Source organism: Microchirus variegatus (assembly GCF_963457635.1).
Source record: "Microchirus variegatus genome assembly, chromosome: 12".
NCBI classification, from domain to species: Eukaryota; Metazoa; Chordata; class Actinopteri; order Pleuronectiformes; family Soleidae; genus Microchirus; species Microchirus variegatus.
This window is the reverse complement of record NC_139813.1, coordinates 17843036-17870264: the sequence shown is the minus strand read 5'-3', so window position 1 is coordinate 17870264 and position 27229 is coordinate 17843036. Positions and strand designations below refer to the sequence as shown.

The 27229-nt window shown below is 40.4% G+C and overlaps 1 protein-coding gene across 1 annotated transcript in view; it reads left to right on the top strand.

Moving 5' to 3' along the window:
* The window catches only part of usta (uronyl 2-sulfotransferase a), an 82345-nt gene that overhangs the window by 13522 nt on the left and 41594 nt on the right, over positions 1–27229 (top strand). Inside the window, exon 2 of the mRNA XM_083898997.1 lies at positions 21942–21985. Within this exon, the coding sequence (XP_083755123.1) occupies positions 21942–21985 (44 nt within the window). The remainder of the gene's footprint in view (positions 1–21941; positions 21986–27229) is intronic.

Below are 27229 nucleotides of genomic sequence, written 5' to 3'. Positions count from 1 at the left end.
CCGTCATCACGTATATTCCCTTGCGGACGTGTTGTTGAATCATAGCAGGTTGACAGACGGTGCACTGCAGCTGCAGCGTGTACCGTAGCTTAGCGTTGTTTTTGTTTATCATAATCTGTTTCTGTTCTAATGAGCTTGTTCCTGGAGAAGGGCTGCAGCCAAAACCGCCTGACCACCAGCTAGTGTAGCGTAGCCCGCACTTGCTAAATTAAAGAGGAGCTCCAATCTTAAAGGGCCACGCTTCGCCGGAGCCTGGACTTAGATGTCAGCGCAGCGCCGTCGTGACTAGTAAACAAAACATTTGTGGGAAAAAAAAGAAGAAGAAGAAAGTCAATTTATTTCGTTTATTTCTGTTCTGTTGTTACGGTCTGTTGTTTTCCTGCTCTTGAGGAGAATGTGAGTTGTTGTTAATGTTACAAAGGTCAGATTTGCTTAAGCTTTACTTTACATCTGGATAATCAACCACTGATTCCCCTTAGAGCATATATATGTGTATATATATATATATATATATGTGTATATGTGTATATATGTATGTATGTATTTATATATGTGTGTATATATATATATATATGTGTATATGTATACGTATATATGTGTATATGTATACATGTGTATATGTATATTTGTATATATATATATGTGTGTGTGTATATATGTGTATATGTGTGTATATATATATATGTGTGTGTATATTTATGTGTGTATATATATATATATGTGTATAGGTGTATATGTATGCATATGTATATATATGTGTATGTATGTATATATATGTGTATATATAGTATATTTGTATATACATATATGTATATATGTACATATATGTACATATATGTATATTTGTATATACATATATACATACATACATCTATATATGTACATATATGTATATACATGTATATATGTATACTCTGCAGTGATACACACTTGTATTTATGTGATTAAAGTATTATCGGCAAAAAGTAATAGGCCTAATTTTGTGCTGAACATAATAGGGCCATTATAAAATGTGAAAAGTTGATCTTATAAGAATCAAATTTTGCCTTGAAGTAAGTAAAAAGAACTATTCCTCTTAGGATTTTTGTTTTACTTTATATTTAATTAACTTCATTTGTGAAGTTGTTCCACCTTAAACGACAGGTACAGTCGTTCTGTTTAAGCTGCAGTTTGAGTTTATTTATCCCAAAGTATCCCCAAAAATGTGATTTCAGGTCTGTCACTAAAATCTTCAAAAGCACAGTAGACAACTTTTGCAGTAGAAAAAGTAGAATATTGCACCGTAAAAGTCACATAATTGCACTAAAGTGCTCTCCACCAACTTCCCACCATCGCTAACCTCATTCATTAATGCAGCGCCTGATTCCCGGTCAGATTTTCTGCGAGATAGACGGAGGTGTAGAAGTCGCCGCTCGTCTATTTATAAGAGTAAAGGCTCCCTGTGGGCTGCTCTAAATAAAGGGCTTGAAGGAGCAGCAGGGGCTCATGTGGGTTATTTCCCAGCTTTTTCGCTCCGCAGCGATGCAAAGCCGCACTGTTGAACTCAGCCTTTCGAGGAGTTTGGTGTGTTCTGTTTAACATCTGTTCTGTGGAATATATTTTATAGAAACAGGTGGACATGCAGAATGTCCCCGACCTGCACTTGCTTCTCATTACTCGCATGTCCTTTACTTTGTGGCCTCCTTTTATCTCCCCTCTTTATCGTCATCTCTGCTTTAACCCATCTCGCGATGTCATCTCCCAGACTTGAGATGCAGTTTCTTAGCCAGATTCCTGTGTGTGTGTGTGTGTGTGTGTGTATTTATAGACGGCGCTGAAATCATTTGCCCACACAAAATCTCAAACATGACACGTTGATTATAGGCCAGCGCAGACTGTCTGCGTCTGTGAACTGTGACCAGCAGCTGATCTGCACACAAATGACCGCCACTGACCACAGATACTCTCGGACCAAATGTGTGAGTGGTTCGCTGATGACGTCTCTTGAACGGCAGAAACATATTGAGGTTTAAACGGAACTCTTAAAAAAACTGGGTGTGGAGGCAGGTTTTTTTTTATAACCTGGAATAAGTTTGTGCCTGCTCTAGTTTTTACTGTCAAAAATATGTGAATATTAGCTTTTTAAAGCCTTTGCACGTCAATAAAGAGCATGGAATTCTGAATAATTTGGAGGCGAATTTGATGCACTTTAATTATTCACACATCGCACATGACAAAAAAAATGGCTTCATTAAAAGAAAACTGTCTCTTTTACTGAATAAAGTGGAATAAATACCTGGCTACAGTCAACACTTCAGAGGAGAGGAGAGCTTGCTTTGGTTCAGGAGCTTAACTTTAATCATTAATAAGTTTTTCCATTAATACAGAGGCTATAAAAATGTGCAATAAAGAGAGTCTTATATCCCTTATTTCAGCACAACCGAGACAATCTATATAAACACACCTGAGCAAAAAGTGCTCAAAATGTTTAAAATTCGGATTGAATTTGCGAAATTTGGAAATCTGTAGCTCGTTTTTATGAATGAAAATAAATGAAAAAACATTATTATGTATAAAATGCTTAGCTTTGACTCAACAACACATAAGAAGACGATTTGAAGAAGTTCATTTGTTTGTTGTTTGTGCATATTTGCATATATTCTGATTGGTTCGATTTGTACCTGATAAAAGTGTAACTTTGGAGAAGGAAAATCAACCTCACGCTGAAAAAAACATAAAGATATACAGTATAATATTCCTCCGACGAAGCTCCATTACTAACGTGAACGCTCACATTGACTGTGTCCAGGTTTGAGAAATTATAAACATGCAATAAATCACAGGAAATAAAGCATGTCTGCTGTCCAAAGGCCATTTTTCACACTCAGAAAACGACTAAATACTTGTCAGCCGCGGACGATGAATGAACGCTCCACCATTCAACGAGGTTTAATCCCCGTTTGGCAGCGCTTTAATAACAAAGAGCTGACGATCTGATGGGTTTTTAGGAAAGAGAGCTCTCTGCAGCAGCAGCAGCAGCAGCAGCAGCAGCAGCAGCAGCAGCAGCAGCAGCTTTTCTTCTCTGTGACCCAGTGTTTTCGCCTGAATTTGAAGCAGTGCCCGTGTTTCCAAGAGGCCAGACAAGGGTGAGAGAGTTTCCCACCTCACCTTAAACACTGAGCTGCTGAGCCAGGCTGGATTAGCATGTGTCAACAGCGTCAGTGTGTGGATGCTGGGCTTGTCTGCCACTGCATTGCATTCATGTGTAGAATATCTATATGTGTGTGTGGGAGTGAGTGTGTATATAGTTGACAATTAATTTAGTAATCGATTAATTGTTTCAGCTCTACAGAGTTTCACAGTGTGAACTGATGTTAATAACCAAGATGTGATGATCTATGTCAGGGGTGTCACAGTCAAATGACCTGGGCGCCAATAAGCGTCAATAAGCGTCTCATGTGGTCAAAAGTGGGGATAAAAACAATTGTTCACAATATTGCATCATGATACCACACAAATACTTCATAATACTATATGATGCAAAATTAATGTATTGATATCAAAAATAGAGACGTATATTTAAAATTACGTAAAACTAAAACACCAAACTAGGACTGCACACAGTCATGATGGGGGTCATCGCTTTTGAATCCACAAAACCTTTCGACAACTTCTCGACTTTGATGCGTCTAGCTCATTTATATAGGGAGCAAATCACCAAAATAGATGCCAAAATTAAAAAAGGCCTGACTTCCTTTTGAGTTGAGGCCATAGTTTTCCCACCAATTTTAGGGAAATTCGGTTTTGAATCGGCAAAACCTTTCCACAACTCTTCACCTATGAAGTAGAAATTGGACGAGTTCGCTCATTTACGTGACCGGAGAGCCACAGATATAATAATAATCTGAAGGATTAACAATAGTTTCCTCACACAAATTCGTGCTAGGAGCCGTTTTGGCTACTGCCATTTGTGGCTTGGGCCCTAACAAGCTTATTTATATATGTTCTATGTGATCAAATGTCTTATTATTACTGTTATAAAAACATTGCTAGCAAACATATAGGCTACACTATTAAGTGGTGGGCCGCATGTAATCGACTGGTGGGCAGCATGTGGCCTGCGGGCCTCCAGTTTGGCACCTGTGATCTATGTGATCGTACGATTATTATTATATCTGTGGCTTTCCGGTCACGTAAATGAGCAAACTCGTCCAATTTGTACTTCATAGGTGAAAAGTTGAGGAAAGGTTTTGCGGATTCAAAACCGCATTTCCTTAAAATTGGCGGGAAGACCATGGCCTCAACTCAAAAGGAAGTCGGCCTTTTTGAATTTTGGCAATTTGCTCCCCATATAAATGAGCAAAGTCGAAAAAGTTGTCGAAAGGCTTTGTGGATTCAAAAGCAATGACCCCATCTTGACTGTGTGCAGTCCTAGTCTTTTAATTTCAGTTGTCCACAGCAACAGACTCCTGAAATTCCCTCCCTTTGCCCCCGATGAGATGGAACACACTTGGCTCTGGACTGGTACTGTAAGGAAACCCACTCTTTGAATTAAATGAAGTTCCTAATGACCTGTAATAGGTGCATATTTCTTTATTACCTCTCCTTTAGAGCTTGTGGTTTTGGGTCTCGTTGCTGAAAAAAAAAAAACCCCAGAGTGAAATAAATGTAGTCATGCTCAGAAAACTTCAGCTCATTCTGTGTTTATTAGCTTAATGAGGTCTCTGCATCATAACCAGTTTATAGCTTTATTTAAACTAAACTGTCGTTTCTGTTTTAATTATAAAGTGGTTTTATTTTCATTGTCTCTTTTCAGGCTAAAACTAACTTTTTCTTGCCAGTGACTCACTTAAGAGAAGTGACTGTTTTATTGATTAGTCAATCAGCAGAAAATGATTCAATGCTATTGCTCTGATAATCAGTTATTTTTGGAAGCTGCTAACTGGCACTGAAAAATAATGACTTTAACTTGGTAATTTAGCTCTTTCTAACTAGTGTTAAGAAGCTGAATGAACACAATTTCACTTTTTTGAGCCTTTCTTTCAATGTGAAAATATCTCATAGACAACAGTCACTCAGGTTGTTGAGAGAATACATATAATTTAAATGGGATATATTATGCGAAAATCAACTTTTTATTCATTTAAATCCTTATATTTGGGACTCTGGCAAAGTGTGAAAAAAGATGACTCACTCATTTTTTTGTGATCCTCCTCAGTCTAAGTACAGGAGATAAAACATGCAATGTTGACTTCCGCACTCATTGCCACAATGCGCTAAATGAGCTCCGCTATGTCCGTAAAACACGCGAGAGTGCTGGCGAGGGCAACGGTATCCGAAAACCGGAAGTCCACGAAAAGTTCTATTCTTGTCTCCATAGTGCAGCACAGAGTTCTACACAAACTTCCAGCCTCAGAGGATTTATCTGTCCAGTGGATACATGTTATATATGACAACAATGTGTCTGCTAGAGCCTGCAAATGATCACTTTCCCAAATGCTAACTGCTGTTAGCTCCCAGTAGCCTCTGTGGCTGATGTCATTTCCTGTCCCCTAAGTTTAGTTTTACTTTTTTTTTTAAGGTGGATCTAAAGAGATACTACTAAACAGAGCGTTCTGTTTTGGCAGGGTGATTGAACTGCTGTGGTGCTTCATCCTTATGGTGTTTTGACCAAAGCATGTCACAGACATGTTCATTAGGACACCAGGGAACTAGGTTCACTTGGAGAAATAGGGTATAATATGAGTCCTTTAAAAAAAATAAATAGCTGTTGTACTCAATCAGTGCAGTATTTGGATGTGAGTCTTGCCTCCACCACCTTCTCGTATCTACTTTAAAGCCAAGAAACTCAGTATGACAGTAGTTCACGCTTCCCTGCTCACACATTCAGATTGTGCCACATTGTGTGACTCATATCTGACTCTGAATGTCAGTTTCTTTTTACGTGGGAAGCTAATGTGACGCGTCAGCTTTTATCTTAAATCCTTGGTAAGTTGCTTTGTAATACATCTTTCCTTCCTGTCAACACCTACGTGACTCTGGTCTGGTGGGCGTCAGCTTTTATGTGCTCAGGTTCCACCGTTTCTGATTATGATGCAACCTTTTGACATATGAATCACCTTATGTGTCCTACTTTAACCGGACATTCTAACTTTTTTCACATCAAGTTCCTTCCGCTGTGTCATTACGACTCATCCTTGAAGCATTTCCGTGTCCACTTAGTGTTATTTTTTTATGTGATTTGGCTGCGATTAACGTCGTTGACCACTGTAGATTATGTTCTGCTTCATATTGTGTCTTTAAATCTGATTTACGGTGATGGGTGGGTTTGATTTAAAATGCCCTAATTGTGACTGCGGTGCACAGCCCCCGTGCCAAACATTTCAGCTATAAATACTCATTTGCTGGTCTTGTGCGAGCGCGAGCTGCCATCTGTTGTTTATTGCTGAGTTGTTGCTCTTTGCTCTCCCTTTGGCCAGCGTGGGCCGCTCACATGCCAAACTCCTGTCACTGCATTATCACCAGAAAAATGTTCAAACACTGTCCGTCCCCGCAGTTGTTCACTTCGGTTAACTGAGACATTTTCATCTCTGTGTATAAAAACGTGTTGATTCCAAACCCTATAAACATGTTTTTGATTATGCTAATACGTCAAGGGACACGTGTGTAGGATTTAGTGGCATCTAGTGGTGAGGGGGCAGATTGCAACTGAAAAGAGCTGAAACAATGAATCAATTATTAATCAATAACTAAATTAATCGTCAACTATTTTGATAATTGATTAATCAGTTTGACACTTTTTCATTATTAAAACAAGATTTCTGATCGTTTTAGCTTCTTAAAGGTGCATTATGTAATAAATCTAAAGCAACTGGCCATAAAATCCTCCTAATATGTCACAGAGACTTAGGAATAGTGTTCATATAACAAACTGAACTCACCAACAACAGTACAGACAAAATATTTGCATAAAAAAAACAACGAATTTTGCAGACCGCAAATCATGTTTATGTTTTGAAATCATGTTTTGGCATGTGGCGCCACCTACTGCTGTCTACCAATCATTGCAGTCAGTAGAGTCTCAGCTGCCGAACAACCAGGGTTGGGTTGCCAGTTACGTACGAGCTACAACGGCGGAGAAAACTAAACCTTAAACACCTCGGTATTTGGAATTTGAGTGTAGTAGCCGTTTTTGGCCACATTCTTACATATGGCGCCTTTAAAATGTGAATATTTTCTTTGTTTATTTGCTCCACATAACAAAGAAATCATTCACACTGAACAAACATTTTATGTTTGTGGCCGAAACAAGACATTCGAGAACTTCGTCATTTCCAGGTTTGACAAACACTGATGAACGGATTAATCGAGAAGTTAATCGTCAGATTAGTCGATTACGTAAATAATCGCTCGTTGCAGCTCTACAACCGACACATTACCTCCTTCCCTTCGCTTCTTCTGGGCCGATGATGAACTTTAGGGTCATGTAATAAAAAAAATTGAGAGGCAGTGTTTTGTGATTTGTCCATTCAGGGCTACTGTAGAAATGTGGTGATGCAACATGTTGAAGATATGAAGTGTTCATTTCCACAAAGTCCGCTCTCCTTTTCACCATCTTGAACATGTGCTCGCCACACGGCAAATGCTCTTCATTTGGCACCTGATGAAGGTTCACAGTGTTGTGTGTGTGTGTGTGTGTGTGTGCGTGTGTTGTATTTGTGGCTTTGTGAGGACAAAAAAAATTATTTTTGGGGGTTAAGACCTGATTTTATATGGGCTAGGGTTAGAATTGGGCTTAGGGTTAATGTTAAGCACTTAGTTGTGATGGTTAAGGTTAGGGTAAGGGATTAGGGAATGTATTATGTATGTGTGTGGGACATTTTGCAGTGCATGTTACCAGAAGCCACAGGATATACATCTGCAGTAGATCACCTTGTACCCCATGACATCATCATCATTGTGCCCATATTGAAGCCACACTCACGCACTTCTTTTATTCCATTCCTCACATACACACATAGCGCTGAACTTTTTCCTTACCCTGGTTCTGTTTTTGGTCCATTTCCCCTTTGTCACTGTGCACGTCGTAGAGTACAGCATATCCCAAAAGCTCAAACCCAAAAACAAGGGAGTGGTAGCTTCGCAGTCCCAGTCAGAGTCCCAGTCCAGCTGGTGGTTTAACCTGGCACTGACCAAGAGCTGCAACCTGAGAATGGAGCACTGACAGCAGCTTCTGTCAAATAAGTATTTACGTAGTAGGGCCAAGGAGGCCAGGACTGTGCCACCATCTTACTGTGTAATTAGTGAGAGCTTTTTGGGTTCTTGCAGATTCTACTTATACATGTGAAACACACACACACACACACACACACACACACACACACACACACACACATGTAATACTGTCAGCAACCACGTTATGAATTACAGAGTCTGCAGAAAACACATCAATAAATACACTACTGTTCAAATGTTTGGAGTCACCTATACAATTTGTTGGTGTTTTCTATTAAAAGTCACACTTTTATTCATCAAAAGAGTTGCAAAATGAACAGAAAATATAGTCAATACATTGACAAGATTAAAAATGAATGAATAGACAAACTTTGCCCTTTTGTCAAAGAACCAGCAAAACTGTTTTCAGCTCTGCTAACATCATTACACAGGGGTTTTCAAGGGTTTTCTAATCATCCAATAGCCTTCTAACACGATTAGCAAACACAATGTACCATTAGAGCACTGGAGAGTTGTTTGCTGGAAATGTGCCTCTATACACCTATGTACTTATTCCATTAAAAACCAGACGTTTGCAGCTAGAATAGTCGTTTACCACATTAACAATGTACAGAGTGTATTTCTGATAAATTTAATGTTAGATTCATTGAAAAAAAGTGCCTTTCCTTCAAAAATAAGGATGTTTCTAAGTGACCCCAAACTTTTGAACGGTAGTGTACATTATACAAGCATATCCACTGGGTTTGCACACGACACTGCTGTATGGAAAACAGCTGGAGATGGAGAGAGTGATGCTTTTGGAAGAGCTTAATTCTTTCCGAGCAGTAATTAGGTAAGACGAATATCACCCAAACATGATTATAATGAGGATGAATTTAGTCAAATTAAGCCAAATCAGAAAGTGAGGATTCGTGGAAAAGTCATTGGCGTTTGGTGGGAGATCTGTCCTGAACTATAGTCTTGGCCTTCTGTCACCGGTGGTTGGAAGCATTTTGTTTCTCACTCCTTGGCACCTTTGACTGTTTCTGTCGGTTTATGGTGAATGTGTCTATTTATGAAATGTTCCATTGCTACAGTTGTGTTTGGGATTCATTGTGGAGGAAACTGTCTCACTTGATTTTGGGTTTCTCTCTCTGACACTTTGCACTGTTGCACATGTTATGGTTGATATCGTAGAAGGGAAAGTTAAGACTTTGCTTATTATTTCCACACTCAATGAGATTGATAACATGTAGATAACGCGTTATCCGACTGCGTCACCACGGAGACGCCTCGAGCCTTCATACTTCTGCGTCCTGGTGACGGATACGCGCTGCAAATTCCCGCCCGATCAGTAGGGGTCGCTGCGCAAGGTTGTTGTGCTTCTGGCTACACTGAGCAATGGCGTCTGAGAGAGAAAGACTGTTGTTGTTGAAACAGTGGCCGTTTCTCACTTTTGTGTGTCACGGAATGCAGTTTTAAGATAATTTGAGGCGAGAAATTGGCCATTTAGAGTCATAGAAACATGTGGTTTGTGTATTAAGATACGACGTATTTATAGTTTGGCAGCGACGTTGTGGGCAGTGATCAGCTCCACCTCTGTGGACACTCTGTGCTCACTGTGAGCCGGCACAGAGCAGCTTCGCTCGGCCTGTCCTGAGGACCAATCGCAGCTCTTGCCGTCTCCATTGTCCCTTGACGGAGTGACAGACACTTAAAAAATATTTTGTGCAGTCGGAGACGACGCAGAGGCTCTCTGACAGGCTCTGCGTCGACGCAGAGCACTTCACGCAGGAGTATAAATTGAGCTTTACGTCTGAGCTACAATGGCGGAGAAAACGAAACCTTAAAGACCTCTGTATTTTGAATTTGAGTGTAGTAACCGTATTTGGCCACATTCTTACACATGGCGCCTTTACTTATAATAACCCTGGTTGGAGAAACCCATGAGAAAACTCTCACACTCCAGTGGATCCACAGCCACACATGGAAATATGCTCAGACATGGCTGTCTTTGATAAAGCTCTGACAGCAGAAGTTGGAAGTGCGAGTGCATCGTTGCATTAAATGAATTTACTGTCGCTCCTTTGTCGCTCTCAGATTCCGCAGATTTTTTTAATGTTTCTCTCTTTCTCCCGCCAGCCCCTTCTCATCTGTCCCTCACTCTAGTGTGAGACCTCGCACCACACAGGCTCTCTTTATGCCGTCTGTTTGTTCTGCAGCGCCATCCTCGCCGCGCTCGCTGCTGAGCAAAGTCTGACGGAGAGGACTGCTGCTGCTTCTGCTGCTCCACAGACTAAAGAGATTACATCTGAGATTTAAGACACCAACACTGTCCATTTCTCTTTTTGGCATGAGACATATTCACACATGGTCACCACCACATACACACACACACACACACACACACACACACACACACACACACACACACACACACTGTTACAATTAGAATCCGTTGCCGTTGCCTAACAATATGCAGAGAGGGATGTGTGTGTGTGTGTATCTCCTGCCATCAGCCATAATAAAGGGGTCTTTTCCACAGCTGAACGAGTCCCCCGAGCCAACACTCTGTGTCAGGAAGCAATAAAAAATCCATTGCACTCTACAGCCAACACTCTTTAGTCATGAACCTGCATTAATTTCCTATTTTTTTTTCAATCAATGTATGTGTGAAGTATCTGTGGTTTGGCTCAGACAAGAACTGGTTATGGTTATGGTTAAGGTTAAGGTTCGGGATAAGGCTTTGTCCAAGCTACTGTCTCTGCATCAGTGTGTTCATAAATCTGTAGTCCCTGCTGGATTCATTACTTTTCTCTCTCTCTCTCTCTCTGTTGAAGTGATTTCAGGACATTGAGGAAGCCCCAGCTGCCAAATCCTTGCGATTCCTCTCCTTTATTTTGTCTTCATCTACAAACGATTCGCATGCTGATTTGATAACAATTTGGTTCCTGTTTTCCCTCTCACCCTTTACCCTCTCTGGCTCTGAATTTCTTTTCATTTCCTCGCTGCTGCTGCTGCTGAGCTGATCTGTACTGCTGCAAAAAGCTGCTTTTTCCTGAATCGAATTCCTGTGTCACATGACGAACACAGAGGAGAGTTCTGCTGCTCTGGAGGAATTCACTGACTCTTTCTGATCCCTCCTTCATATGGTACTTTTTTTTTTTCTTACTCTTCTCCACACAGAAAACACTGGTGATTTACACATCAGATGTTCTGCATGTGTTATTATAAGAATCCACAATAACTTAGTTATTTGACACTGCAGCATTTTCACTTATTTGCATTCTTACCTTGTTTTCACTTAAAAAAAACAACAAAAAACTATTATTTTACATCTATCTATAAAGTAAGTTGTGTCTGTCTGTGACAGGAATATCTCGCTGACCGTTAGTCTGATCGCCCAAAGATTTTGGATGTGGCTTGATCATGGCCCGATGGTGTGCATCATTGATTTTCAAATTTTTTTTGGAGAATTTAAATTTTCACCGAATTATCACGCTTCACTTTCGCCGATTTATGACGCTACACCATGTGGGGGCGCCGTCAGGATTGTCAAAGTGTCAACAATGGGTAGGCAGGAGCAGGGAGGTGGGAGTCCTCACGCTGGGTGAGACATATTTCACACGGTTCAACGCAGAACATGGTGTTGTGCTGAAACGACGAATTTGGTGTCAATTCACCATATTTAGCATTAGCATGCTAATATTTTGCGGCTAACTTGGCAAACCTGTTTCCAAAGGTAAGCTAGCTAGCTGTTTTGGGACCGTCAGCCATGCTGGAATCTCTTTACAAGGGCGTATTCGATTTTGCGTTGTGTCTAATGAGGTCGCACAGTGTTTGTATCATGTTAGCCTTTACGTTCCTTATCGTGCATTAGCATAACTGAAAAATCTTCTTCAGCTCCCACTATAGCAGGGGTGTCAAAGAGGGCCATATTAGCATAATGGTTACCCTCAAACGGCCAGATGTAACTGTCATACAGAATAAATGTAACTAAATGTAACCAAATATAACGTAAAAAATAAAGGTAACTACTACGTAGCATATTGCTAAATAGCTTTCTGTATTTATATTCAATTTCACTCATCGCATGATTCATATACAATGATACACTCCGAACTAGTGGCGGTGCCGTCACTTTGTGGGTAACACGATCGCCATGCATTGTGGGAAATGTAGTTTATGGCCAACACACGCCTTAACGCATAGACCTATTTTAACACGGATTTTTAAGACCAATTTATCACTCGCGGGGCCACATAAAATGACATGGCGGGCCACATCTGGCCCCCGGGGCCTTGAGTTTGACACTTGTGCAAATCGGAATACATACTTCCTACGGGCAATGCACTAGTTTGAATAAAGCCAGATGCTAAAGGAGTTGTGTATTCCCGCAAAAATGTCCCAATTATTTATTTACAGTGATGAATCACTCATCAGTTGCCCTGTGCAGGCTCCTCACAGATGTGATTGTTAGTCTTCCGTGTGTATGTGTTGGCGGCGGGGTCAAAAGCAGCGATAGAGCAGAGTGCAGGTCCTTTTCTCGGCGGCTGCATGCACATTCGAGCGTGAAACCTTAAACAAGCAGACGCGGAAGTCGAGGCGCGACGTGAAATCGCACAGTAGTAGATGTTCCGCTGACTATTATGAACCAGTGTTGACAGCAGGAGTCGCTCACACACACCCTCTGCGTTCATGAAGAAGAGGGAAAAAGACTCTGTCAGGTCAGCAGAAATCCAAAATAGATGCTGAGATTTGGTTCACCAACAGTGTATAAAACAAAATCTGGATTGGTGATGATTCTGCAGTTAGGTACGACACACACACACACACACACACACACACACACACACACACACACACACACACACACACACACACACACACACACACACACACACACACACACACACACACACACACACACACACACACACACACACACACACACAGGTCTATCTATAGCAGGTGACTCAGCTGAATCTTAAAGACAAGGGTTGGTAGATGTTTAGAGTTTCCACAGCTGTGCCGTTTGTCTGTTTTTCTGTTCTGTTGTCATTTTCTTGATGAAAGGCCTTGTAATGACACATTGCTTTTACCAATTCCTGCTGCCTTTTTCTTTTCTTGCTAATGGTTACCAGCTACATTTAAGCACACACATAGGAGCTCTGCTTCTGCTAAAGAAAAAAATGAAAGGGAGGGGAAATAAGCTCACATCAGATACTGCGATGTTTCACAAGAGAGGCACTTCCTGATCGGCTGCATGGGCACAACCACTTTAACAAGAAGGGAACCATATAAAAGAGTAAATAAAGGAACTGTACCAATCACATGCAAATGAAAAAACTGATTTAGTTTGGTTCATACTTGGGGTTAAGTGATAAACAAGCAGCTAAAGCCGGGTGTTTTTGCAGCTTTCACTCAGACAGAACCTCCTGTTCCCATTGTAGTCGAGCCAATGTGGTGGTTAAAAAAAACAAAAAAAAAAACTCTGTCAGGACGCAAGTGAAGAAACTGGAATAAACAACAAAAGCATGTGCTTTAAATTGTAGGTATTTCAACTTATATTTAGTTCAGATGTCGAGACCGAACCCTGTTGTAATTAACGCGAGATTTATTTGACATAACTTGGTCATTTACTCGCATTTTGTTGTCACTGAGTCTGTCAGGTGAACAATAACACGCTCGTTTTCTTACATGGGGAAAAAAACCCAAAAAAACCCCCTTGTATCTGCAGCAAAAATTCCACATATGGTGTGTTTTTGTGCGCTGGTGTAAAAGCGGAGGTAGTCGCTGCCCAGTTTGCGGTGAGTTTGTAATGGTTTCGGCTGCTCGAGCTGTTGTTGTTGTTGTCGTCGTCTGTTGTTGTCGCACATGGGGTCTGTCATTAAAGCTCTCTAAATATTCGAAAATAACACGGATTCTGGTGCATTTTTTATCTCCGACGCAAAAACACGCACTGTATGTGTGTTCCTTTTGTTTACCGGTAACGACATAATGTGCAGTTTTAACATATAACGGTGCACCACAACACTTGTAATGAATGATTGTTAAACACATCAATATATGTCGAGGCTTTCCTATTATTAGCATCTTTAATTATTCTGTTTGTGTGGATTGGCTTTTGTGTTCGTCAGATTAAAAACTTTAAAAGGATCCCCCTTCCCGTTTGACTTCTTTTGTAGGGATGTGTGGCAAAAATCTCTGCTCGGTCAAAATGGCCACCGCCAGGCTCTTTATCCATAAGGACAGACTAGCGAGACAGCTGGTGGTGTCGCTCCCACACGAGCACAAGCACAGACGAGGTACGTACAAAAACGGCACGCGGGTGTAGGTCTTAGAAAAACGGACGTGCAGAAACGAGTTTACCAGAAATCCCTGTCGGCGTCACAGCCCCCGCGGTTTCACAATATTCTCTGGTCCTGACGCGGCGAAAGCATCGCGACACGTCGTCTCCGCCACACAGGAAGAGTAGTGTTTCGTCGCTCGCATCATTTCCTCACTGGGTGATGAGATCCTTCTCTTTTTTTTTTTTTTTTGACTCAGTGGCGTCAAACATCGAGTGTTTCCACTGGGTGTCCAATTTTCTACTTCATGGCTCATTTTGTAGCGTCAAAGCGATCTGATTTCAGGGCTCGTAGAGGAGAGTGGGTTCACGCTAGGTCAAATAAACACAACAATGGGCAGGAAATCAGTGCACAGAAAAACTCTAAATGACGATTGAAGAAGAGTTTGTAGCACAGAGAGAGAGATGGAGACGTGTCTCTGCTGAATCCTCTTCAAACTTTAAATTCAGGAGTCCTGCAGCAGCAGCATCAGTGTGGCCTCGGGGCTTGTGGAAGGTGTGATGTTCTGCTGCTCCTCCTCACATGGTTGCTCTGCATGCTCCAACTACTTCATTTGATTTCATGCACTTTTGCTTGTCCTCATTCAGTCTGCTTTTTTTTTTTTCTTCTTTTTTCTTCAAGTTTTTAACACATCAGACGACTCGGCTGGAGTTCCCGCGTATGGATTTACTTCCTCATGTGTGAAATCTTCTGACGGTCGTTTGGAAGTCGCCCGTCGGGGGTGAAACGCACCGGTGGCCACATGCATAACTCATGAACCATTATCTGAAAAAAAAAAGTTGCTTTTGATTTGGTTTAAAGACTTCAAAGTGTCTGATGCTATTTAATGTCAGTTCATTGATTTGAAATTAGGAGATGCAGGCACTCACGTGGACATTTCCCCAGCATGAATCATCGCTGTTTTCTCTGAAGCATTGGAAATGATTAAGCTTTTTCTTTTTCTGGAGAGCATGTTTTCTATTTTTGGGCCGGTTCACTTAGTGGTATGTTCCAGTTGGCCCTCCGTATATGAGTTTAGCAACCACTGGTGTCCACAAATAACACACCGGCAGTAACGCGAACGTCTTCCAACCCCCCTGTGGCGACGTATGATTTCTATACATGTGTCTATGTTCTGACTCTCTTTTGCCGTAAACCAAAATTTCAGGGCAGCGATAATGTCCACAAATTAGCCTCAATGCTAGGGTTTGGTCTCTGGGGACACCTGCATCAACATACAGCAGGGGGCACAGAAACCTGTCTGTCCATTGTTGATTCTGTGGGGCGATGAGGAGCAGGGCGTAGTAGCAGTAGTAGCAGCAGTAGTCGTGGGTGTAGACCCTGACCCTTAGCTTAACTCTGCTCTGTAATTAGGCCGATGGGCTGAGCTACTGAACGCGTCTTAATTTAGGGCCACTCCTACTGTCGAAATCAAAGGGTTGGGTGACCACACACCAAACACACACGTTTCACAGAGAAACAGACACGGGGGGGAAAAGCCTGCATTTGTTTGCATATGTTCTCTATTATGGCTCGAATGTTTAGCTTTAACCATAGATATGCTCTCAGTTTAACTGGGTGTGTTTTTACACAGCTGGATTAGGTTGGTGTTATGTAATTTCTGACTGCAGCACAGACTACTTGTACTTGTCCTTCTCCCCCCCCCCCCGTTCTGTTCATGTTTGATTTTTCCTACAGAAAGGTCAGTAAGGACATGCTATCCTTTTATTCTAAAACTCCACCCGGATGTGGTTAAGGATGAGAAAGTTTGGTCCTCACAGGCTGAGAAACCTGTAATCTCCTCTCACATACTTGTTGCACATTCCAGTGCAGGAGCTCACGAACCTTCCATCTTTGCTTTTGAGTCGTGTGACCCGCGGCAAAGCAAAAAAACAACAAAAAAAAGGCTCCTTTTAACATCAGTCCGGGCTCCTGTCCTCTCGGCCTTTCCACTCGACAAACCATTCCTGTGTGGTTTTCCTGCTCCCACCTCGAGCCTATTCTGGGATGTGTTCTTTCCTAAGGTCTACTTAGCCGGGTTGCCAACTTCACAAAGCAAATGAAACGGTGGACGCTCTAAATACATGTTTATGAAGTTTCTGTACTTACTGTAGCATTCCTGACGCGGGCCAAACGCCGAGGAGAGAATTCCAGAAGGAGGAATTATCCTGGTCTGGTTTGGTCAAAGGACGCAGCAGGAAAAGATTTACCTACACGACCGTTCAAAAGTTTGGGGTCACTTAGAAATGTCCGTATTTAAATGAATCAGAAACACACTCTATACATTGTGACTATTCTAGCTGCAAATGTCTGGTTTTTAATGGAATATGTACATAGGTGTATAGAGGCCCATTTCCAGCAACCTCTCCAGTGTTCTAATGGTACATTGTGTTTGCTAAACACATAAGAAGGCTATTGGATGATTAGAAAACCCTTGAAAACCCTTGTGCAATGATGTTAGCACAGCTGAAAACAGTTTTGCTGGTTCTTTGTCTAAAATAATCTTGTCAATGTCTTGGCTATATTTTCTATTAAAGGTGCATTATGTAATAAATCTAAAGCAACTGGCCATAAAATCCTCCTAATATGTCACACAGACTCAGGAATAATGTTAAAATAACAAACTGAACTCACCAACAACAACAGTACAGCCAAAATATTCGCATTAAAAAAAATCTTTTGCAGACTGCAAATCATTTTTATGTTTTGAAATCATGTTTTGGCATGTGGCGCCACCTACCGCCGTCTACCAATCATTGCCGTCAGTAGAGTCTCAGCTGCCGAGCAACCACGGGTTGGGTTGCCCGTTACGTCCGAGCTACAATGGCGGAGAAAACGAAACCTAAAAGACCTCGGTATTTTGAATTTGAGTGTAGTAACCGTTTTTGGCCACATTCTTACATATGGCGCCTTTAATTTTGCAACTCTTATGATGAATTAAAGTGTGAGTTTTAATGGAAAACACAAACAAATTGTATAGGTGACCCCAAACTTTTAAACGGTAGTGTATGTTTTGCTCTATGTCCATGTTCATTGGATTTTACACAGCAGCACATGAACGTGGATCAACAGCATGACTCAGTTTTTCAGTGGAGGGGGAAAAAAAAATCAGCTAATGAGGCGACTGTGGTGGCTTTGTTTGTTTTTAAATGCTTGTGTGTGTGTGTTGGGTCAGGCTGCGTGAATCGTGTCAACATATGACGCTTTAAGATGATTTGTGGTGCTTTGACGTTTGATGTGTATTGTCCCGAAAAAAACTTGTGAGAAATATCGTGTTTTTGCCTCTTGCCAGATTTCTTTTTTCTGGTAATTACTTCCCGACGTGTGTGTGTTTGAATCATGCAGAAAATAACATCTAATGGAGTATTTGGCTTTATTCACATTTCTTTCCGCTCCATAAATCACTGGGCTAAAAGATGTTTGCTATTAGCCTTTTTTAAAAATTGCATGTATTGTTCAACAAATTATATCGTGTTGATTTTTTTTTGTCTTTGTTCGCGGCCTTGTTTGTGTTTGGTTTCTCTGGTTATGGGCTGTATCAGAATCCACTCACTGGAGATTAAAGGCTCTGCGGATGATTCATGTCGTCCGCGTTTTGCTCGTATTGATTAGATAATCGTATAGCGGCTCAGAATGGTTGTGCAGTCGTTCTTAATGAGAGGCAGGAGGTCTTGTGACACGGTAATCCAATTAACCAATCAGCTGCATGCCTTTGCATCTCCACGCTGCGGGTTAGTTTCTCCTTCACTCACTCACTGACGCACACAACATGAACTTAAGGATGTGTGCACTTCAAAGCTGGCAGTGACCTTTGTTTAATTTGTGAATTCTTGCTTAACTTCCTTAAAGTGAGACCTTTGACCTTTCACAGTTTTTTCTTCTTGATCGTTAATGACCTGTGTTTTTTTTCTTCTGTTTTTTTCCCCCAGAGATACAAGCCCAACCCAAAGTGGTAAAATAAGGTGTTCAACACCAAGATTAACATACATTCCTTTGGGTTTGGGGTCATCTATACAATTGTTTTGTGTTTTCCATTAAAACTCACACTTTTATTCATCAAAAGAGTTGCAAAATGAATAAGAAATATAATCCAGAACCAGCAGAACTGTTTTCAGCTGTGCTAACATCATTGCACAAGGGTTTTCTAATCATCCAATAGCCTTCTAACACATTAGCAAACAAAATGTACCATTAGAACACTGGAGAGATGGTTGCTGGAAATGGGCCTCTATACACCTATGTACATATTCCATAAAAAAACAGACATTTGCAGCTAGAATAGTCGTTTACCACATTAACAATGTATAGAGTGTATTTCTGATTCATTTAATGTTAGATTCATTGAAAAAAAGTGATTTTCCTTCAAAAAAAATAAGGACATTTGAACGGTAGTCTTTGTGCCATGTGCTTCCCTCTGATTATATCATGTTGATTTACAGTAAATCATGATCACATCATGTTCTCTTTTCTTTGGTACGCCGCAGTTTTCCTTTTTCGTTTCCTAGTTTGTGGTCAGGGTTAGGTCTTATATCTGCTTTCTATCTCTGTCGAGTGAGACATTTGCCACCAATAAACAGTATATTCACTGTTGGAAATAAAACAAAATTTGTGTTGCCGTACACAGGAGAACGAGAGTTTAGGGGGAATCCGCAAAAGTTTTTGTATATAGTGTCAGCTTTTTATCCACTTAGAACTGGCATTTTGGGAGCTGTAAAATGCTCTTTACTGGAAAACAGGTCCCAGAATTATGATGTCATAGCTCCATCGTCTCTCGCTTTTGCGTTTGCTGTCACCATACTTGTCATCGCCATCTTCTTCTTGTTGTGTTTGGAGATTGTTTTAAGTTTTATATGCGCATGCATGTCATTTTGGGAGGTATGAAAACATTTATTGAAACAGAAGCTGTGTTTAGGGAAAGTTTTGTTTCCTTGGATTCTAATATCTTTTCCTAGTGTTTGAAATAGGATTCTTTTGTGGTGTAACCTGTAGGGGGCACTCTTGGTAAATTACCATGGGAATAATACACAACTCCTTATATGGGTGTTTATAGGTGACGTGTTGAGTCAAATTTCTGATTCATTTTTTAATGCGTATTTAAAAAAATAAAAATAAAAATAAAAATAAATAAGTAAATAAATAAAAAATAACAATAACCCTGGGTGGGCGATAATTGTGCAAAAGTCACAAAATGGACCATTTTCCTTTTGTTTTTGTTCTGATCTTTTAACTGTGACGTATTTCCAAATTTCACTAATTCAATAAGATTTTTTTTAGTACCTTTTGTTCTAGTGTGTTTACATAGTTGGTGAAAATGAAAACAAAATAATAATTACATGATTATAGGTTGTGCTGAAAAAAAGGATAAGACACTCTATATAAGTACTGTGTGTTTTGAGGGTTAATTAAATTTTTAGAAAGTCATTGCTTCTGTGAAACTGGTCACACTTTCTGACCAGACATACAAGGAGGGTGAATTTGTATATGTTGGCGTTTGAATCTCCGTTAACTTCTTGTTCTAATCCAGTCTCTGCTCAGATTTACCCACGTTTGCGACACGTCACGTGTAAATAAACGGTAATGAGCTTATTTTGGAGCATTTTCATATTCAAGTTGTTGGTGCACACACACACACACACACACACACACACACACACACACACACACACACACTTAAAGTACAGTGTGAGTGTTCATTGTAGGTTTTTGAAGCCAAACTCAAGTTCCCCTCGCTGACCTCACACGGGGCATCAGAGGACAATGAGGTCAATGACTACAGTGTAATATACAGTGGCTGTTAAAGTTTATTTTTTCTCCCTATGTCGGTGGTGGGAGTGGAGGGGCAGCTGTCAGCCTTTACAAGCCGTGTGCGCTGGGAAAAATTAGTTCCAATCCTCCATCCAAAACGCTAATGAGAAGCACACACGCGGGGGGAGGTGAGGTGGAGAAAGGGGGGGTTGGAGGGCTGGTGGACCTGGTCGTCCTTGATGGACGACAGAGGGAAGGAACAGAGATATTTGCCTCTCGCTGCATCCTCGTCTCTGCCGTGACCTCGAATGACTCAGAGAACACATGCCTCTCGCAGCATTCCTCAGGAAAACCGTGTAAAAGCCGCACAAAGACAGATGCCGAGATAGTGATAAGAGTCTTAAAAAAAAAAGTTCTCAGGTGGGTCATAGTGCAGCTGTGTGTTGCTATTTAAACGCGAAGCACTTGATGGATTATTAAGCCGTAACATCCACAGGAAGCCAAGCACTGTGTGTATGTGTGTGTGTGTGTGTGCGTGCATGAAACTGTAAACGCAGCCAAAGCAAAGCAGATTGCATCTCGGTGTTAGACCAATTACTCAAAGCTTTACACACCACGATATAGAAGCATAAACAGCACTTACAAAGTCATACAATACACTTCCAGCACAAGGATATAATAACATCTCTAAGTGTTCTAAGAAAAATGGTGTGTGTGTGTGTGTGTGTGTGTGTGTGTGTCCACACGTCACGTCTCACAATTCTCATCAGAAAAGTGATGGTTGGATCACATTTCACAGACACAGAAAGAGACCGTTTCTTCTTTCACGACCCAATTCTGGACGTACGGAGCACCTGAACACTGTAAATGTGACAGGAAGTGATGCGTCTCCATGTGTCTAAACAGGTTGTTTATCTGTCTGAAGCCTGGATTTAGAGAATAGATTGAAAGTGTGGCACGGTGGCTCCTTTTTATTGTGTTGCAGTCGTGAATGAATTCCACTGTTTCATCATAAAACAGTGTTCCGTATATATATTTATATATATATATGTTGTATAAATGGGCTCCAACTCTGCTTCATTATGTGGGCTGGCTGAATGGAGAAAAGTGATGCTGTTTTCTTTTGGGTGACTGTGGCAGAAGATGGAGGATGATGTCGGGTTTGAAATGAGGTGCCACCTGTTTCTCAAACTGTCGCGTGATGTGAGTCCCTGGAATAGAATGAACTCTAACTGAGTGAATCTGATTAATGTGACACTGGCTACAGCAAACACAAGACTGGCCCAAAAATCGGGAGGAGAAGAAGCTTTAGTTTTATGTGGCTCCATAAAATGAAGTTTATAGAGTTGCACATGCACAAAATATGTTCCCAATTTAATGGGATTTTCAAATATCAACAACCGAAGACGCATCAGTTTATCTGAAGAACAACAAATGGCCAGATTTGTTGATACTTGTGTTTCTTTTGATTTTCCCTCAGCCTCACTGAAGTGGCTCCATTTGTTGACTAAAAGCAGCATCATCATCAAACTGGCGTCACGCAACTCACTTCTTTGTGTTTATACAAAATAGTTGATTTTTTTGTTGTTGTAGTAATGAGTAAATATCCCAGCTGCTTTTCTTTCTCGGACTTCTAAGTATTTTAATAACCTTGGTGCATGTATTGTTTTGCAGGTGAATCTACTTATCTGGATGACCACGGACCCCCTGCTCCTAGAGTAAGTGTTTCCATCTCTTCATGTCTTATCTTTGTCATGTATCACTGTCCTTTCTATGGATGCTCATTTTCACCAGGAAAGAAATAGAAGAGTTATAAAAAGTCAGAATTATGAGATAAAAAGTTGAAATTATGAGATAAAGTCACTGTTATGAGATAAAAAGACTTTTTCATCTCATAATTTTGACTTTTTATCTTATAATTTCGACTTATCTCATAATTTCGACTTATTATCTCATAATTTCGAACTTTTTATCTAATAATTTTGACCATTTATTTCATAATTATGACTTTTTTATCTCATAATTTCGACTATATTTATCTATAATTTTGACTTTATCTCATAATTTCGACCTATTGTCTCATAATTTCTACCTTCTTATCTATAATTTTGACTTTTTATCTCATAATTATCACATCGACCTATTGTCTCATAATTATGACTTTTTATCTCATAATTATGCCATATTTCATAATTTCAATTTTTTTATCTATAATTTTGACTTTTTTATCTCATAATTTTGACTTTTTATATGACTTATCTCATAATTTTGACTTTTTTATCTCATAATTTCATCTTTTTATCTCATAATTTCAACTTTTTATCTCATAATTATGACTTTTTATCTCAAATGTATGAATTATCTCATCATTTCAATTTTTCTATCTGTAATTTCGACTTTTTAATCTCATAATTATGACTTTTATCTCATAATTTTTACTTTTTTTTTTTTTTTTAATCATAATTTCATTTTTTTAATCTCATAATTTCGACTTTTTATTACCTTGTTGTCTAATCTTTGTCTCGGATGTGCTGCTGTTTCCAAGCCAGTTGAGTCCAGTTAGGATAAGGGTTAGGTCTGTGTGTAGGAGCTGCTCACAAATACCAAGCAGACCCAGGGTCAGTGCTACAGTAAATGCTCTGAACAGATTCTCTCACACACACACACAGCAGTGACACAGGAGCCTTATATTCATCCAGCTGCACGTCTACATAACTATCTCTTCTCTGTGCTCCATCGTTCTCTCCTCCCAGCTGCTTTTCCTCCTCTGTCGGCCTCTTGTTCATTATCCTCTTTGACAGATCACCACCTCGTTTCTTACCTATTTTACTCTGCTTCACTTCATCTAACCCGAGACTTCATTCAGTTTGGTAACAAGTGTGTTTGCGGTCGTCGTGAGCAGCTGTTTGGATTCAGCGACTGTGGGCTCGCATGTGGCCTTTGTTTGACAGCCGTGTGTTTACTTTGGTCCGGACCACGAAGCCAAACCCTACAACCACAGTGCTTGTTTGGTACAGATAACGGCGATAATGTCATTTATATGAAGCGAACCATGGGGACACTGGCGGGATGTGATGCCGCCATTAAAACTTTTCTTTTAAATTAAAAACAGACCCACGAAGCCAATTCATTATTTATTGTGAAGTCTCTGTATTCCCGAGCTTGGATGCCAAGCATTTAATATTTAAGTGCCTGCAGAGATGTAATGGAAACCGAGTTCAGTAAATCTTTATTGATTTGGTTCTCCATTGAAGATAGAGTCGAGAGTGTAGCAGCTTGACTGTGTCCTGAGGCCAAGTGAATCGGAATATTTACATTGTCGTACAAACACAGAAGCTCTGGATTTGATTTTTTTGACGCTGAAAAGTTGGATTTTAATAGAGGAGTGAAGTCTCCTGGAAGCACAGGGGAGTAGTGAAGATTAATAAACGTGCAGCTTTTTGTAGATTTTTAATTATAGTAGTTAATTAATCAAAGTTATTACCAGAGAGATGATGTGATATTGATGTTTATGTTTGTCTGGATCATATTTAGGAATGTTTTGCCCCAGGTTTTGTCTTTTAATCGCCATAAAGTAGAGTCTAAGCATCAGTTGAGGGTATTCCAGGTCAAAAATCATATGGTCCTATTGTGATTATGTTTGTTCTTGTTCTTTCTTTCTTTTTATTAGTAAAGTAACAACAACCTCATACTAACTAATGTTGCAATCAGTTTTATTTAGACTGGACTATCGAATAACCTCAAATCCTATTATTTCATAATGTGTCGTTGTCGTAACATGAAAACGCGTTTGCATAGTTTTTCAGATTTGTTCATGTTTTAGTTTCTTTGATTGCAACTGTCCCTTAAGATACGACTGACATAATCCAAATGTTTATTTCTGACATTTCAGTTTGAAATCAAATAATATTACTGCCTCTCCAGTGACATGGCGTTTGACTGCAGCTGTCTTTTTTTGCGACCATACTGGCATCTGTAATGGCAAATCCTATTTCTTTGTCTCAGAAGCTAGAGCTAGAAAACACAAGATACCAGGTCCTTTTGTGTATTGTGTATTGTATATTGTGTAATTAGGATCTCTAGACTGAACTTGCACCTTCCTACAACATCCGCAGGGAGTCGGCTCCTCGATAACTACAGTAGACAAAGAGGTGTGAAAACACAGCCTGGAAAGGCAGACTCCTTTGACTATTGGAGGAATGCGAAATGGGAGTTGCTCAGGTATAAATGTGGAGGGTTCCCTTTGCTCTGGGGCTTTCTCCAGCTAGGATCACTCGTGTGAAGATTGACCTTGTCGGCCGGTAGATGTTCGACCGTCTACACACACACACACACACACACACACACACAAACCAGCCAGCGTCAGTGATCACACGTTCGCCGTCACTGTGGATCTCGAACCGGTTTCCATAGCCGCTGTCGTCTCGTCTCACCCTCCAGACGAAACGACGATGCCGTGTCAGCACCAAAGCGCTGAACGCGGCCACATCTCTCATTATCATTGCGCTGCTGGCATCGCTCTGCAATTCCAGTAAGAGGTGCTCGCAGTCGCAGCAGCATGTTGTCCACGCAGAGGCTGCGGCTCTGGTGAATGTAGGGTAAAAATTAGAAAGTGAGTTGAAAGCTTCAACGTAAATGACAGCACATGGAAAAACCACACGCGAGTCTTTTTGTGTATGGGAGCATGACGGGAATGTCTGCGTGTTTTTTTTTTTTTTACTCGTGTTTCTAAAAATCTTTTTAAACAGCATGTTTTCCCTAATTCCTTAATTGGCCTAAATCCCAAACAGAACAGTCTATATAACCACGATTGTAATGTTTCTTGTCCATATTAAGATTCTTCAGTTCCATGTCATTTTTTTTATAGGTTAATAGGTTCTGATGCTGCTGTGAGAGCAGATATTTTCCAAATGCAAGGAAATCAGATGACTCAATGAAGGACATTTGCTCTGAATTAGTCTTATGCACAAATTCAATAAAAAGCCCTTCAGTCTCCATTTGTCACATGTTAGGTTTAGCTAATTTGAACAAAACCCTTGCATGGTAACTGCTCCGTCACTACTGCTTAGAACAGCGAGACCCTGAAGTGACAGATAACAGGAAACACGGTGAACCTCCAGCGTTGTCCCGACGGAAGCCTTAACACGGTGTTCTCCGCTCAGTGTGGGATGAGTATTTAACAGTAGAGAGACAGAGACAGAGCTTAACTAAAACCAGACAACAATTTCCCAAGCAGAGTGCAGGTTAGCCGTGGTGTAAGGATGTGGCTTTCCAGGAACTGTTAAAAACGGAAGACAGATGAGCTTGTGTGTGTGTGTGTGTGGTAGTCCTCCTCCTCCTCCTGATATGTCTGCGGCAAACCAGTGCATGTTCTCAGACATGTTGTTACATGATTGAAGGTGGCAGTCTACTAGAATCCAATGTCGGTGTATTGCATTCACACACACTTTTCTTACAAATGTATTTCAGCCTTTTCTGAATTAAGTTTGTTTTGGTTTTTTTTTCTGAATTATTTGGATATTCAGACGCTTTCCTTCCCTCCCTCAAAAGATTGACTTAATGGAAGCAAACATGCCCTACAGTTTTTGTTTTTTTGTAGATCAGAACTCAGCAAAACAGAGTCTGAATCGTTTTTTTAGGGGAATACAATAAGATCAGCGCAATACAATAATTTATTTGTATGTTTGTTGAAAACCCAGTTTTTCGTTTCTTTTATTTTTAACGTACTAGTGGCGCTTTATGCTTACTAGAGCGCAATCAAACCTTACTAGTAAACTATTGTGCTGCACTAGTAACACTAGTAGGCATGTGTCATGCACTTGTAGCCTCCTGGACCCTACTTGTATCGCCAAAATGCCGACAAACAGAACTAGTAAGTCATTTTTGACATCACTAGTACTACTGGTACCAAAGTGTCCATGAGTAGTAGTAGTAAGGTATGTAAGGTCAAAAACATCTTACTAGTACTACTAGTGGGCATTCTTGCTGTTACTAGTAGTACTAGTATGGTAAAACATACCTTACTAGTACTACTAGTGGGCATTTTGGTACTTACTAGTAGTACTAGTGAGGTCAAAAATGCCTTACTAGTACTACTAGTGGGCATTTTGATACTTACTAGTAATACTAGTGAGGTCAAAAATGTTGGCGCTACTAGTAGGGTCCAGAGGCTACTAGTGCATGACACATGCCTACTAGTAGGGCCTAGTAATGTTACTACACTCTTAGAAATAAAAGTGCCAAGTAGAACCATATAAGGTTCTTTGACTTGTCCTCATAGGAGAACCCTTTTTGGTTCCAGGTAGAACATTTTATAAAGGTTCTACCTGGAACCCTTAGTGTACCCTTAGGCTTTTAAAGCCTTTTATTCAGGAAATGGGTTTTAAAGGGTTCTCTAGGTCAAAATGGTTCTTACCGGAACCATTAGTGTTACCAAGAACCCTTGAAAAACCCTTTCTTTGGGAAAGGGCATTTCAGAAGCAAATGGTTCCAGGTAGAACCTCAGCCCTTGTAGAAGAATCACTTTTGGAACCCTTATTTCTAAGAGTGTAGTGCAGCACAGAAGTTTACTAGTAAGGTTTGATTGCGCACTAATAGGCCAAAAGTGGCACTAGTAGTGGAAAACGTTACTAGTAAGACAAAGTCATTCTACTAGTGCGCCCTAGTACTTCTACTAGTATACCAAATTGTCTTACTAGTGAGGTCAAAAAGCTTATTAGCACATGGACCTTAAGTCCGATATCAAGGATATTGAATAAATGCTCAAAAGGCTTGCCATACATAGACACATAAAGAGACATGTAACATAGACAGACACATGACATGAAGGAACAAAACAGTTTTAAAACTAGTGTTTTTTTTATTGTGAGGGTTTCAGACGTGCTGTTAGAGAAGAAGAGGGAAAAGGAGAGGAAAGTAATCAAGAAAATAAAGGTGCAGTACCACTCATCCTCTGCTGATAT